Genomic DNA, 14,771 nt, shown 5'->3' with positions numbered 1-14,771 from the left:
CTCCCATTCTCCAAGCCCCCGTGAGACAATGGGCACCCTCATGTCCATCTTAAAGACAGGAAAAGTGAGGCACAGCACCGCTCATCCATCACCAGCAGCTGGAAGGACTGGGGCTGAGCCCAGGCGGCCTGCTCACAGCACGGGAAACAGCACCCGTGAGGCCAATTCTATGGGGCAGAAACTTCCAGAAGACAACAGAAGTATTTTCCGTCTCTCTCCTCTGTCACTCTGCAGATGTGCCTAAATTACCCTCAACTTTTCTTCCAGTCACCATGGAGAAGTCCTCACTTGGTCAATAAGATAACAGACCTAATACCGGCTGGCTCGGAGTCTGATGGGAGCTTAGCTGGCATTTTAAGTTCTTTCCTTCTTGGGGTGCCTGGGTGGCTCAGTCAGTTGGGCGTCCGACTTCAGCTCAGATCATGATCTCGCGGTTCGTGAGTTCGAGCCCTGCATCGGGCTCTGTGCTGACAGCTCGGAGCCTGGAGCCTGTTTCGGATTCTGTGTCTCCCTCTCTCTCTGCCCCTCCCCTGTCCATGCTCTGTCTCTGTCTCAAAAATAAATAAAACGTTAAACAAAATTTTTTTAAGTTCTTTCCTTCTCAACCTCAGTTTAGTTCTGACTGAATCCTCTGCTACCGGAAGATGCTTCTTCTGCTCTGGGCCCTTAGGAAGTAACATGGAAGTAAATTTGATGTTCTAGCTCCCGAAGGCCCTGGACTTGAGGAGGAGGGGCCCGCAGGTAACCCAAGCCCAGCTGGGGACGTTGGGACACTCCTGGCCGACACAAGAGTGTATGTGCAGGGACCACAAACCAGAAAGTCCTTCTAGAAAGCATCTGAAGTATCCCGGTGCCCATGCCCTTACCTTAAAGCTTCTGTCTTCAGACACTGAAATGATGATATGTGTTTGCCATGGACAGAACTCAGCTGCAGTCACGGGGCCCCGGTGACCCTCTAGCACAGCTAGTGTAGACCGGCTCTGGGAGAGTTTGTGAAGGAAGATCAGTAACTGAATGTTCTGGAAACTCTCGTTAAGAAGTTACATACACCTCACAGGAAACGGTTTCTGTTAAAGTCCACACAATTCCCTTTTCCAAATGTGAAAAGTACTTGTATATAACCCTACAAGTTCAAAGTCAGACGGCTGAGCTGAGAGGGAAGGAAGCAGAGGCCTCCCGGGGCCATGTGCACGGCAAGTTTAGAGACAAGGCTAACTGAGGCCGACCCCGAACAGAGCCAGGCAGCGGGAAGGCCGGGCTCTCGCACCTTCCCATCTACACCGTGTGCTGCCCTGAAGCCACCCTCCCGTGCCAGGACTTCCCAGAACAGCCCTGCAGGGGTGGGGACGGCGTCTTGAGATAACACAGGACAGCGTGTTCATCTACTACCAAGGTAGCCTTCCTCCTAAGCCCCTGAAGCCTGTTAAAACCAGGCAGCCCCAGAAGACAGCGTCACAAGCCGGAATCACATAGCGCGGCCGAGAGGTGCTGGTGCCGTTCACCTGGGACTCCGGGCGCCTGGGGTCGGGACTGCTCTTCAACCCCTACAGCATCCGGTCAGACAAGATCATGTCCCCGCACACACATGCGGGGAATACGTACGCAGCCGTACCCACACAGCGACTTGACCAACAAGTAAGCACTTACACCGAGAAGACGTTCCCAGAGCGACCAGAGACCCCTGTGCGGCACGGCCACTTCTGCCTCTCGTCACCAGACGGGCCAAAACAAAAGGCGAGGTGGCGATGTGCACAAGAACAGGCTCACTTCCAGATTGGACGTGAGGACATACACATTTCTGCTGCCTCCAACTTCCGTAACACGACACTGTCCTAAAGAATACCCCGTTTCCTCTCAGTACTTACGGTCGTGGCTTACGTTAAAGTGTTCGCACTCGTTTAAAGTCTCTCAGAGCAAGTCTCACAAACCGGGCCCCCCTAGTGCTCGGGGAACGGTGCTACCACACCCCAGGTTCGTGGGCAGCCCGCACTCACCTCGTACGGGCCGCTAAGGAAGGGAGAGGGCAGCGTGGGCCGGCCGGTGGAGCCAACAGGCGCCACCTCCCTGCTCGCCCGCGGGGTTGACACCTGACTCCGGTCCCGCATCTCTGCTTCCGGGACCGACGGGGCTCTCCGCCCTCCTGGCTCGTCCCACGAGGGCGGTGAGCCCTGCGTCGCCGAACAACCCCCAAAGCCATTCTGAACCCTAGGACACGTCCCCTCACCTGTGACTTCACCGACAACACTAGCCCTTTGTGTGAGCCTCAATTTCACAATTTGGCCAAAAATCACTTGAGCGCAGAAACGGACGCTCTGGGCCCCAAACTGCCTAGCACACAGAAAGCCCGCCATCAGCTGATCCTCGAGTAAGATTTCACGCCTAACGTTCTCCATAACCTAGCGTTTTTTAAGTGGGTGTGGCAAAACAGTCTTCGTAGGCTAAGAGCTTTGTTAGCTGCACTCATTTGGCAAATAGCAGCCAAGACACAACACCAGGCCTTGGATGATCTGTCCCCAAAGTCTCTGGCAGACGTAACGCCGAGGAAACAAGAGGCCTCCTTCAACCCACCCCTGCTCTCTTACACCTGGCTGACCCTCCAGGGCTCCCATTCCAGAATCAGATGCGAGACGTGAAGTCACCAAGAGGAAGGGGAGACACGGTCCCTTACACCCATCCCAGTGAAGAGATAACTGAGAAACATCCAGCTCCGAAGGAAGCAAGTTTGGTAAAAGAGATCAGCGAAAGCGGCACTCTGTGAGCGCTTTGAGAAGCCCGCAGAGGAGGAGGAAATGAGAGAAATGAGGTCGGACTGAGCGCCCTCACTCAGCACCCTGACAGCCGGATGCCGTGCACAGGTTTCCCGACTGGCCTGAAACAGCAGCAGCTGGTTCAGGGGGCTTTTTCCCAGCGCAGGACAAAGACGTGTTTTCCCTCGCTTTCCCTAACGCCCTGACGAAAATACGCCCACGTGAAGATACTGTCGACGAGAGGCGGGCAGGGCCCCAGGGAGGCCCCGCCGGCAGACGCGGCACCCACCTCGGTATCCAGCATAAAGATTTTATTCCCGGCACACACCGCAGCTGCTCGGTCGTCCGGGCTCAGCCTCAAATACAGCGCCTTCCCCAGAAGGGTGCCCAGGACGAGCCCTCGAGGAGTCAGCCCTAGAGGGAGTTTCACTGTTAGTGTCGGGCCGTCAGAGTGGCCCACGAGCCACAGGGAATCACCGACCACGCAGCCCTCTCTCTCTACGTGATGCGGAGTAACAAGGACTCTGACGCGACATTAGCTCCTCGACGGTACTGAAACGATCAAGTGCAAACAGTTCTTCTGGAAGCATGCGGAACGCAGGAACCGTCCATCGGAAGATGACTCTGTGCCTTTGCAGATAACAGGTCTCTGCGAAGGCTGCACGTGCGAACATGCGGGGGTCACACAGAATGGCCCACGGTCCCGGTTCGTCCCTCCCCCCGTGACCACACCTGCTCCAAGCCTGGCCGCGCGAGCTTCCCGGGCTCGCTCCAGACAGGCAAAGGCACAGGGCGCCCATCCGAGCCTCCGAGACCTGCCCACGCCACGAGGACATCTCCGGGCAGGCCTGCGGGGCCAAGGCAACGACACAAGCCAGCCCTCAGCTTCAAGCAGGGCCCCTCGACCAAGCCAGCACCGGGCAGTGAGGACTCAGCACCACCGGGCTGGGCCGTGAGACTGAGGCTGCTTGCTGTCCAGCAAGGTCATGTCAACAGCAAGACCCCGAGCCTACAGAAAGGGAGCCGTGCACACACCACGTGGGAGTTCTCGTCTGGCCAGGCTAATCCCATGGGTCCGCTCCACGAGTATTTAGCAGGCACCGATGCTACCCCTGGCATCTCTACAGGCACTCGGGAGAGACCAACAAACGAAACCAAGTCCCGCCTTCGTGGAAAGCTTACGCTGGGGTAGGAGGTGGGGGCACTTAGACACCAATAACCAAAATATGTCAATGAATTACATACAGTGCTAGAAGGAAGTGAACACCGTAAGAAAAAGCAAAGCACAAAAGGGGCCTGGGGTCCAGGGTGGTGGTCAGAAGGGCCCACGGCACCGGAGAATTGGACGTGGCAGAATCAGCAGGGATCCTGAGATGGCCCCGGGGGCAGGCCACTGTGCCTGGACTGTTCCCTGAAGCTGGGGTAGAGGTAGGGCTCCTGTAGCTTTGTCGGGAAGGCCCTGGAGAGCTCTGGGCAGCGGTGTGATGCACTCAGACTCCAATTTCGCAGGGAGCCCTGGCCGTGGAGTTGAGAGCAGAGCCCTGGGACAGGACTGGGACAGAACGGGGGGAGCGGGGAGCGCCGGCACAATGCGCCAGCGAGTGAACCTGCGGGGCACGGTGAAGGCAGGTGTGAGAAGCGTCCACGCTTTGCATGTGTTCTGAAGGGAGAGCAGACGGAAGCCGGGGGTTGGGAGGACGTGGAGACGAGGAAGGAAGACAGGACACAATGCCACGACTTCTGACCGGAGCGGCCGCAGGGAAGGCTGTGGGAGGCAGGTGCGGGAAAGGTGGTCAGGACAGGTAAGCTTCAGAGCTATCAGCTGTGCACGTGGGCGCGTCCAGGGCAGTTCACACCCGAGGCCGCAGTCGGGACCGCGGCCTCGGCGAGAGCACAGGTGGCAGCTGTCAGAGCCTGGCTGTCATCAAGGGAGTGATTTTTGAGGGGCAACAGGAAAAGCCCCTGTGCCAACGTTAAGAGGTGGGAGAGTGACAAGGAGCCAGCAAAGGAGACTGAGGACAAGTGACCAATGATGGAGCACTCCAAGGTCCCAGGCCACGTGCCGTTTCCCAAGTCCAAGTGCAAACACAAATCGCTCTTGGACGCGAAGGTACTGTAAGTGAGCCTGCCTTCTCCACGGGCGCAGAAACCAAGCCTGGCTGCGTTGCACCCGGCCCAGGCCACGGGGGCACAGGCAGCGGCCTGCGGCTTCTGAGAACCCCCTCCCCATCCCTGCAGTGAGGGCAGAACGAGCCCGTTCCGGTCCCACTGCCGCAGCTGAAGACACGAGAGCAGCCCTGGCACACCCACCAGACTGAGCTCCGCGTGAGCGTGAATGCTGTGCCTCAGGGCCCAGCTTCGACCCCCTGTCCATGCAGTGGACCACGTGTGTCAAAACGTACAGGAGTTCTGAAGGGCGACCTAAAAGTAAACCTTGGGACACAGCCCTTCCAACACGGAAGGCTACTTATTGACAAAGACCCATACGGGGAACAAATCGCTAACATGGGGTTCACTGTACAGATGTGTGTGCGTGCCCTGTGTACACACGTTCATGTGTGCACGTGCTATACAACATGTACATGTACGTGAGTGCTCTGTGTTTATGTACATGTGTGCATGTGCTATACACACAGGTACACATGTGTATACTCACGTACATGTATGCACATGGTAGATACACATGTACATGTGTGTGCGTGCTGTGTGCTTACATACACAGGTACATGTGTGTGCTGTATGCTTACATGCATGTGTGAGCATTGCTGCACACACGGGTACATGTGTGGTGTGTGCTTACTACACGTATGTGTGCCATACACACAGGTACATGTGTGCGTGTTGTATGCTGACGCACGTGTGTGTGCATGTGCTATACACGTAGGCACATGTGTGTTGCTATTACTATATTCACATGTGTGGTATGCACGTGTGTACGTGTATGCATATACACAAATGTACATGGGTTATATACTTATGCGTGTGCTGTGCACATGTGTACATGTTCTGTGTACATGTATACCTGTGTGTGCTGTATACATACGTACATGTGTGTGCGTGTGCTCTATGTGTGTACTATATGCACATGTGTCCATCTACGTATGTGTATGCAGGTCTATGTACTGCATATATGCGTGTGCGTGCACATATGCATATGTGCTCACGTATGCATGTAGTATGTAGCATGCACTGCGTGCATGAATGTATATGCACTATGTGTGTATCTGTGTATGTCTGCATATACTCTGTGTGCATGTATACGTATGTTATAAGTGTATATATGTGCACTATACGTATACATGCATGCCTGTATGCACATCCCTGCATGTATGTACTATTGTATCTACACATATGCATGCATTATGTACTATGTGTGTGCATGCATACGTATGTGTGCACTATCTGTGTAGGTGTATGTGTGTAGGTTTACATGTGCGTTGCCATATATGTATGTACATGTGTGGGTACTACATAAATATCGAATATGTGCACGTACGTGTGGGTGTGTATATATGTGCTATATGTGCGTACAAATACTACGTGTGTATATGTGCAGGTGTGTATGTACTATTTGCACATGCATGTATGTTACATGTGCGTGTGTGTATGTTATACGTGTATGTGCTTTGTGTACGACGTGTATCGTGCATGTGCATGCCACGTTTATATACGTGTGCGTGCTCTATGTGGGTGTGCCATGCGTATGTACATTCATGCATGCACTGTGCTTGCGTGCACTACGTATGTTTGTGTACTGCATATGTATGAGCATGTGTATATACTATTTATGTGTATGTGTGTGTGGCTACGTCTGTACCACATGCGTGTGTATCACAGAAGTACGTGTGTGTGTGCTGTGGTGATACACTGATACTGCGCTCACGCTACAAGTTAAATGAAGTGAGGTCTTCCATTCTATTAACTGCGTTTTATACACACGGACATATACTACTATCATGTACACGGTCGCCTAAGGTCCCCTGACACCTATTTGGAGTAGTCCTACGGATTCTCAGTGTCACTAATTACATAACGTTCACACTCCTTACCGTGGTCCTCACCTAACTTCTCAATTTTGTTTGCTCAAGCTCTAATGTCCCCATGCTCCCACCCCACGGGCTCCCTCTCAGCTCTTCAGACAGGTCAGGTTCCGTGCACAGAGGACCCGTGCGCACACGGCCGGCTCTGCCGGCAACGCCGCTCCCACGTGGCACGGGGCCACCGTCCGGCACCGGCCCTCGCTTGCGTCCAGCTCCTCCTCATCCCCCAGCTCAAAAGCCACCTCCCCAGAGATGACACCACGTGGACGTGTCCTGCCCACGTCCTCTGTCGACACCTTGCCTTTCTCTGCTGCGCTCCCCACAACCAACAACCAGTTACTTGCCTATTTGAAATGTGTTTCCCTCCCCTCACGGTCTCTGTAAGGAAAGAACACTTCAGTTGCCTACCTGTTTTCAGAGGCCCAAAAAAATCACAGATATCAAAATAAGGAAATACGTAAGATTAAAACTAACGAGCCTATCATATCAGATCCACACACGGCAAAAGTCAGCACGTGTGAATGCCTGGTAAGCTTCCCACACAGAACATCCAGCTTGGACACTCAGTTTCAAGGTTAAAGGCGTCAAAAATGCTCCCAAGCCCCTGTATGTTACCAAGTCCATTTAAGGGTGAGTCGTTCCCTTTTATACTTTTTTAAACGTATTTTAAGGGTTCATTTACCTAGAAGCACTTTCCGTCTGCACTCATCCAGACTCCACAACATAACATAATCCTGTGATGCGGAACAGATGAGAAGTGGACTCACTGTATTTCCAAATGTCACAGCAGTGATCGGCTGACGGTGTCTTCTTAGGATGAGAGGCTAACAAAGTTAACAAGAAGAGAAATATCATCAACTACAGAGAACACTTAAAGAATAAAGGAACATAATGGCATAACCTCAAACCTAAGAAACCAAATGGCTTGAATTTTTCAAATGTGTTTCTTTCACATATTCACTTATTAAAATTCCTGTTAATGTACTACTAAGTTACGGTCAGGTGAACCATCTTACCGTTACTCAACGTCGTGGATCACGCGCACTAGTAAAATGATACAGGTCACCTCACTCTTCCATTTCCTCATCAGTCATGAATTAAGCAAATGTGTGTCGCGTCCCTGCAGTGTGCCACAGAGGTCCTGCTGTGCTGGACGCTGAGGAAATGAGAAGGATCCGCAAGAGGAGGGGAGCGTTCCGGTCGCTGGGAGACGAGGCACATTTACGAGGCTGCTGGTACAAGCGAGGAAGGCGATGGGGCCACAGAAAGCCTGGGCAAGTGCGACACTGTGACGAGCGTGTTCACAGCTCCGACCAAGCACGAGGAAACCGGAAGCCGGCAGAAACGTGCAAGCAGAGGAATCTGTGACCAGACTTGTAACACTGCTGCAAGGATGGAAGAGGGACGATACTGGGGACACAGTGAGACCAAACACTCCAAAGACAGCACAGTAAAGGCCTGAACTAGGGTGACAGGGATGGAGACGGGGGCAGACAATGAACCAAAGACTCTGTGACCGACGGGCATCGCGAGATAGAAGAGGGACAAGAGCAAAGGTAATCAGTGTTCGGGCTGAATCCCTAAGGGAATGGGGGCATAAGGAAGATGGCATGGAATCAGGAAAGATCAGAGGTTGTCTGGGCTGTGCTAAGGGAGCTCCTTTCGAGCTGACAGCCAGCACACAGTAGGTGCTTTGACGTGAGGGCCATCACGCAAACAGGAGGACCTGCTCATGGCAGGCCAGTTCATCTGTACCAACCTCCTGATGAGAACGGCAAGAAAAACTGGCAAAATTTGCAAAAAAAACATCTAGATGAGCAAGATAAGGCACCAGAGAGCAATGAAAGCAACAAAGAATTAAGACCAGAGAAGAAGGAAACTGAGAGAAGGGATCCAGCACGGGAGGCCATTCACCCGTGAAGACTTCTACCAAAACGCAGCCTTCTGACAATTCCGGTAGAGGCCATTGAAAGCTGAGATACTCACGGGACTAGAAGCACAAACGTGGCGTAATTAAATGCATCATTTTCAGGTACAAACAGAATTATCTTATTGGGAGAAGGGCAAAGAATTCCACTGCCTGCAAAGTACCTCTGAGAATAGAGTTGACAGCCTTAAGGTGAGGACTCCATGCATTTTTTTCCTTAAAACACCACATTTTAAAACACTGCTTTAAAAAAAGAATACAGCCCACTGCAGTGGGAGGGAAGGGCATGTTGCCAAACGCCCAGGGCTAGAGTAGTGACCCAAAGGACCAGGTCCAAGGAGGAGAGGTGAACGGGCCATAGAAGAGTGCTCACAAGCCCACCTCCAAGTTCTCATAATCCCTGACTGGCTTAGAGTGACCGGAAATTGCCAGTGCCCTCCTCACCCAGCCAGCTATCAGAAGCAAACATAAATCATCTCTGCCAGAAGTTAAGGTCATCCAGAGCCTCAAACCAGCTGTGCATTTTTTTTAATACAGACTGTCTAGCAGTCAATCAAAAATAATCAGGAACTCAAGGAGTCAAGATTATTCAGTCGAGAACCAAGAGAAATACATACCCATGGAAAACACCTACTGACAAATCATCCAGATGGCCTTGAAACAAAACCAGAACCAATCCAGACTGCAGAATTACTAGATAAGGACATCAAAACAGTCCTAATTCTATTCCATATGTTCAAAAGGTTAAATAGAGATATAAACAATCAGTAGGAAACAACCTTCCAAAACAGAAAGCACCAGACCAAGATGGATCCACTGGTGAATTCTACCCAATATTTAAGGAAGAAATTTTACTAATTCTCCAAAATCTCTTTCAGGAGACTGAAGAAAGAAAACAGAAAACACTATTTTCAGAGGAAACAGAGTAAACACTTCCTTACTCATTCTATCAGGCCAGCATTACCCTAATTCCAAAACCAGACAAAGACATCACAAGAAAAGAAAATTAAAAATCAATATATTTCATGAACATAGATCCAAAACTCAACAAATATTCAAAATATTAGCAAATCAAACCAAATAATGTATAAAAAATTATATACCATGACCAAGTGAGATTTGGAAATTTATTCCAAATATGCAAGGCTGGTTCAACATTTGAAAATAATTAATCCATCGCATCAACAGGCTAAAGAAAAAAAATCACATGAAAATATCAAAAACGTAGAAAAAGCATTTGACAAAATCCAATGGCAATTCATCATAAAAACTATCAGTATAGTAGGAATAGACGGGAACTTCCTCAACTTGATACAGAGTATCCACAACATAACAAAAGCTAATGTATTAAATGGTGAGAAACTATAAGCTTCCCCACCAAGATTAGAAACAAGACAAGTAGGTCCCCTTCACCACTCCTTTTCAACATTATACTGGGGGTCTTAGCTAATGCAATAACAATATAAAAGGAAGTTTAAAGGTATAGTGACCGAGAAAAAAGAAATAAAACTTTGTTCATGGATAATATGCTCACCTATGTAGAAAATCCAAAGAACTGGCCAAAAAAAAAAAAAAAATCTGAAACTAAGAATTATAGCAAGCTTGTAGGATACAAAGTTAATACACAAAATTCCACTGGTTTCCTATATACCAGCAATAAATAAGTAGAATTTGAAATTAAAAACACAATACCATTTACATTAGCACCCAAACAAACGAAATGCTGAGGGACAAATCTAGCAAAACTGTGTAAGTTCTCTATGAGAAAAAATAAAACTCTGTTGAAAGAAATCAAAAAAGTAAATGAATGGAGAGATATTCCATGTTCATGGATAGAAAGACTCAATATTATCAACATGTCAGTTCTTCCCAACTTGATCTACAGATTTAATGCAACCCAATCAAAATCAACAAATTGATTTTCAAGTTTACATAGAGGCAAAGAACCAGGATAGTCTCATGATAATGAAGAACAACAACAGAATTGGAGGACTGACACTATCTGACTGTGAGACTTACTATGAAGCTACTCTAATCAAGAGCAGTGGTATTGGCACAAGAAAGGAAAAATAGATCAATGGCAGAGAAGAGAGAGCCAGAAATACAGTCAACTGAATTCTGACTAAGGAACAAAGGCAATACAATAGAGAAAACTGTAAACTCCTAAAAAATAACACGGGAGAAAATCTAGATGACTTAAATTTGGTGATGACTTTTCAGATAAGCCACCAAAGGCACGATCCATGAAAGAAAGAACTGGCAGGCTGGACTTCATTAAAATTAAAAATTTCTGCTCCATCAAAGACAACACCAAGAGAATAAGAAGACAGATATTAAACGGTGGACAGGCATCATTATATATCTGCCCAAATCTATAGGATGTACAACACCAAGACTGACCCCTAAGGTAAATGGTGGACTCTGGGTGATGATGATGTGGCAATGTAGGTTCATCAGTTGCAACAAATGCATGACTCTGGTGCAGGGTGCTGATAGTGGGGGAGGTTGTGTGTTTGGTGGGGTTGACACAGGGGGTATATAGGAAATCTCTGTACCATCCCCTCAATTTTTTTTTTTTTCAACGTTTATTTATTTTTGGGACAGAGAGAGACAGAGCATGAACGGGGGAGGGGCAGAGAGAGAGGGAGACACAGAATCGGAAGCAGGCTCCAGGCTCTGAGCCATCAGCCCAGAGCCTGACGCGGGGCTCGAACTCACGGAGCGCGAGATCGTGACCTGGCTGAAGTCGGACGCTTAACCGACTGCGCCACCCAGGCGCCCCACCATCCCCTCAATTTTGCTGTCAATCTAAAACTGCTTTTGAAAAAATAATAAAGTCCTTAAAAAAAAAAAAAAAAAAAGGTAAAAAGTAGCCCCTAAAAAGAAAAAGTGTAGCCAAATTTTCAGAACAAGAAATATTACCAGGGATAAAGAAATGTCACTTCATAACATTAAGAGTGTCGATTCACCAAGAGACTATAAAGATACTAAACATACATGTGCTTAATGACAGAGCTCCAAAATACACGGAGCAAAATTGACGGAAGGAAAACAGACAAGCTACGTCTAGCCACAGACTCCAATACGCCTCTGTTAATAAGTGACAGAACCAGAGGTCATGAGTAGAAGATGCAAAGAACACGATCAAGCAATGTGACCTGACATTTACAAACAGAGATGGGCAAATATTCACAGCATTTTATCTGTAATACTCAAAACTGACAATATCCTAAATGCCCACCACCAGGAGAATGAATAATAAATTATAGTACGTTCACACAAGGGAAATGTTCTCAATACTGAAAACGGATGAACCACTGATACATGCAACGAAGCAGGTAACTTCCAAAATAGTCAAAGTGAAAGATGCCAGACACAAAGAGGATGCACTGTCTGATTCCACTGGCATAAAACTCTACAAAATGCAAACTAATGTGAAGTTTTTATTTAGAATATATAAAGAACTCCTTCAGGTCAATAGGAAAATGACAGATAATCCACCAGAAAAACAGCATGAAACTGAACACATGTCACAAGAGAGAAAGTCCAAATGGCCAATACTTTAATCATCAAAGAATTGCAAATTACAAAGAAGTACCCTGACCCTCACCAAAAGGCCTAAAAGCAAAAAGACCAAGTACAGGCAAGGATGTGAATCCACTAGAACTCTTACACACCCTTTGACGGAGTACAGGTTGGTACAACACTCTGGGAATCTCGGCATTATCTACTAAACTAAATATACACATTCAATGCGCCTCAGCAACTGTACACACGAGTGTACCGAAAAACATATACAAACATGCTTGTAGCAGTTGAAACATGGAAACGAAACAGATCTCCACCAATAAGGGAAAGGATTAAGTGTGGTCTATCCACGCAGTGATGAAAACGTGGACGGGTCCCACGAACCTAACAGTGAATCAAGGAGTCCAGCATGATGCACGACCCCACTCACACAGAGTTCCAACAGGAGCAAAACCAGCATGTGGCCCCAGGAGTTGAGGGAGGAGAGAAGGGAGCACAGGCTGAGAGGAGGCCTGGATGGTAGCTACCCAGTGGTGTTCACCTTGTTACAATCGCAACGATGGCACGTAATATCCGGGACACGTTTTTCTGAGTCTTCCACACCCCACTGAAAAAGTGAGAAACATCAAGCTGGACATCAGAATGTAGGCCCAATTCATCAGCACAAGTTGTGGTGAAGAAACACAGAAGAACCTCTCGTAACTCAATAGGAAAAAATCAAACTACAGATTTCTCTTCAACGATGATGAACAACTTCTCCTCGTAGTAAAGTGAGTGCCAGTAAGATGGCAAGTTAGAGGGGCTTCTCAGGCAGACACAGCACTGAGGCATGTGCGGTGATCGTCGGCCTCCAACTCCGGAAGCCCAAAATGAAGATAAGGATTATCCCAATGCCAAAAATGCTGACAGAATTTACTTTTGCATTTTGTACAACGAAACTTGCTTTTAAGAGCACTGAGATAATTACACTAGTCACGGAGTAATCTTTGAATGAAAACTCATGTCTTTAAAGCTGTCAGTTTGATGTGAAATATTCTGCAATAAACGTAACAAACTTCCTTAAATATGCTATATCTAAAATCTAGAAAAATTCACCTTATCTTGATTAAGATGACCCTTTTCTTGCTTATATTCTTATTAAAGAAAAAACGTCTTTAATAAAGTGATTCCAGGCAGTGTATTTTCTAAAACTCAAAAACGAACACAGCAGTTTTGTTTTGTTGACATTCTCCTCCCCTGGCTGGTGGCTGAGTCCGCGGAAGGTAGCATCACCCAAACAGCATCAGAGGGACGGACAGGTGACCGCGAGGCTCGTCAAGTCCCTGGACTCATCAAACAACACACAAAACTTTTTAGGTACCTGGTAAGAAGGGTCCTAGGTGCTCCACACGCAAAGTTCATTCCCATCTAAAGGGAAAGCGCAGAACCACAGGCCACAAGCAAGCTGAACATGGGACACGGGCTCCTTAGATTCGACCAGGCACCTTTCTGTGACCGTGTCACCGACGCAGCCGTCACCAGTGGAGAAAAACCCCTGTGGCTCTTCCATCCTCAATCTGAAAACGCAGGGACGCAGAAGACAACTAAGGGGTTGATGTGTTACACAGATGACAGTCTGTTTACTCACCATGATGAGTGTGATCACACACACAGTATGCCACACCCGCTTACTCACCTCCCACACCACACCCCCAGGAAAAAGAAGCGATTACTAAAGTCCTGAAGGTTCTGTACACACAACAGCTCCCTCCTCCCGGGGGCTTCCAGATTAAACAGACCTTGATGCAAGTCCCCCTCTTCCTACTCGACAGACCTCGCTCAACCCTGCGGAATCTGTTTCCGCCGCCGGAGATGGACAGAACCACGCCTCACAGAGGCGGTCTGGGACGGCGTGGTCTGCAACACGTGAGCCCAGCGCTAGCACTGAGGAGTATTCAGAAGGTTACCACTGAGACTGATTACTGTTATCGATAACTGAGATACTAAATCATTTTCCAAATTTTCCAAGGAAGTTGGTGGTAAAGTGCAATGTGAATCTGTATCTCCTACTGCCCACCTTGGATCTATTTAACCGTTTCACAACCCTGACCCAGGTCACCCCTGCAGAGGCAGAATGCAGGGCTGGGGTCAGGCCCCTGGGCGGCAATCCTCCTGCTGTGCGACGCTGGCTCAGATGCACGGGTGTTTCCAGGACCTGACTAGAAACCCTTATTCTACCATGTATAAGGCCAAGATACCAGGCTAGGGGGGAAGTATAAGTGATAAAGTTCTCAGAGTACAGTCAGAGGACTCACACTCCACGATCTCCCATATAATGAACGTTCTTTCTTATAACAAATAAGAGGTGATTTTTATAGGCTTGAAAATTGTGCAGTATTTGGAAAAAATAAAAACATTTTAAATATATTAATGCACATTCTTCCCCAATTCATAAACTTTATTTATTATTCTTGCAATTGCCAAGACACAGCAGGCAGTTTCATATAAAAAAAATAGCAAAATGTTTCAAAGTTACCACAATTTGCTTTT

At 48.3% G+C, this 14,771-nt stretch overlaps 1 protein-coding gene across 1 annotated transcript in view; it reads right to left on the bottom strand.

Annotated features, from left to right (window-relative positions):
• WDR27 (WD repeat domain 27) overlaps positions 1 to 13,801 on the bottom strand; it is a 75,144-nt gene extending 61,343 nt beyond the window's left edge. Inside the window, 4 exon segments of the mRNA XM_047101105.1 lie at positions 867 to 980; positions 3,037 to 3,161; positions 7,470 to 7,611; positions 13,603 to 13,801. Coding sequence (XP_046957061.1) covers positions 867 to 980; positions 3,037 to 3,161; positions 7,470 to 7,611; positions 13,603 to 13,791 — 570 coding nt within the window. The 5' untranslated portion in view covers positions 13,792 to 13,801.
• Positions 13,802 to 14,771: the final 970 nt, after the last annotated feature.

The sequence above is a fragment of the Lynx rufus genome, unplaced genomic scaffold (genome assembly GCF_022079265.1).
Source record: "Lynx rufus isolate CCGP_SWC_20201006 ecotype Redwood Valley unplaced genomic scaffold, mLynRuf1.p SCAF_56, whole genome shotgun sequence".
Classification (NCBI taxonomy): domain Eukaryota; kingdom Metazoa; phylum Chordata; class Mammalia; order Carnivora; family Felidae; genus Lynx; species Lynx rufus.
This window is presented reverse-complemented; position numbering and strand designations above follow the sequence as displayed.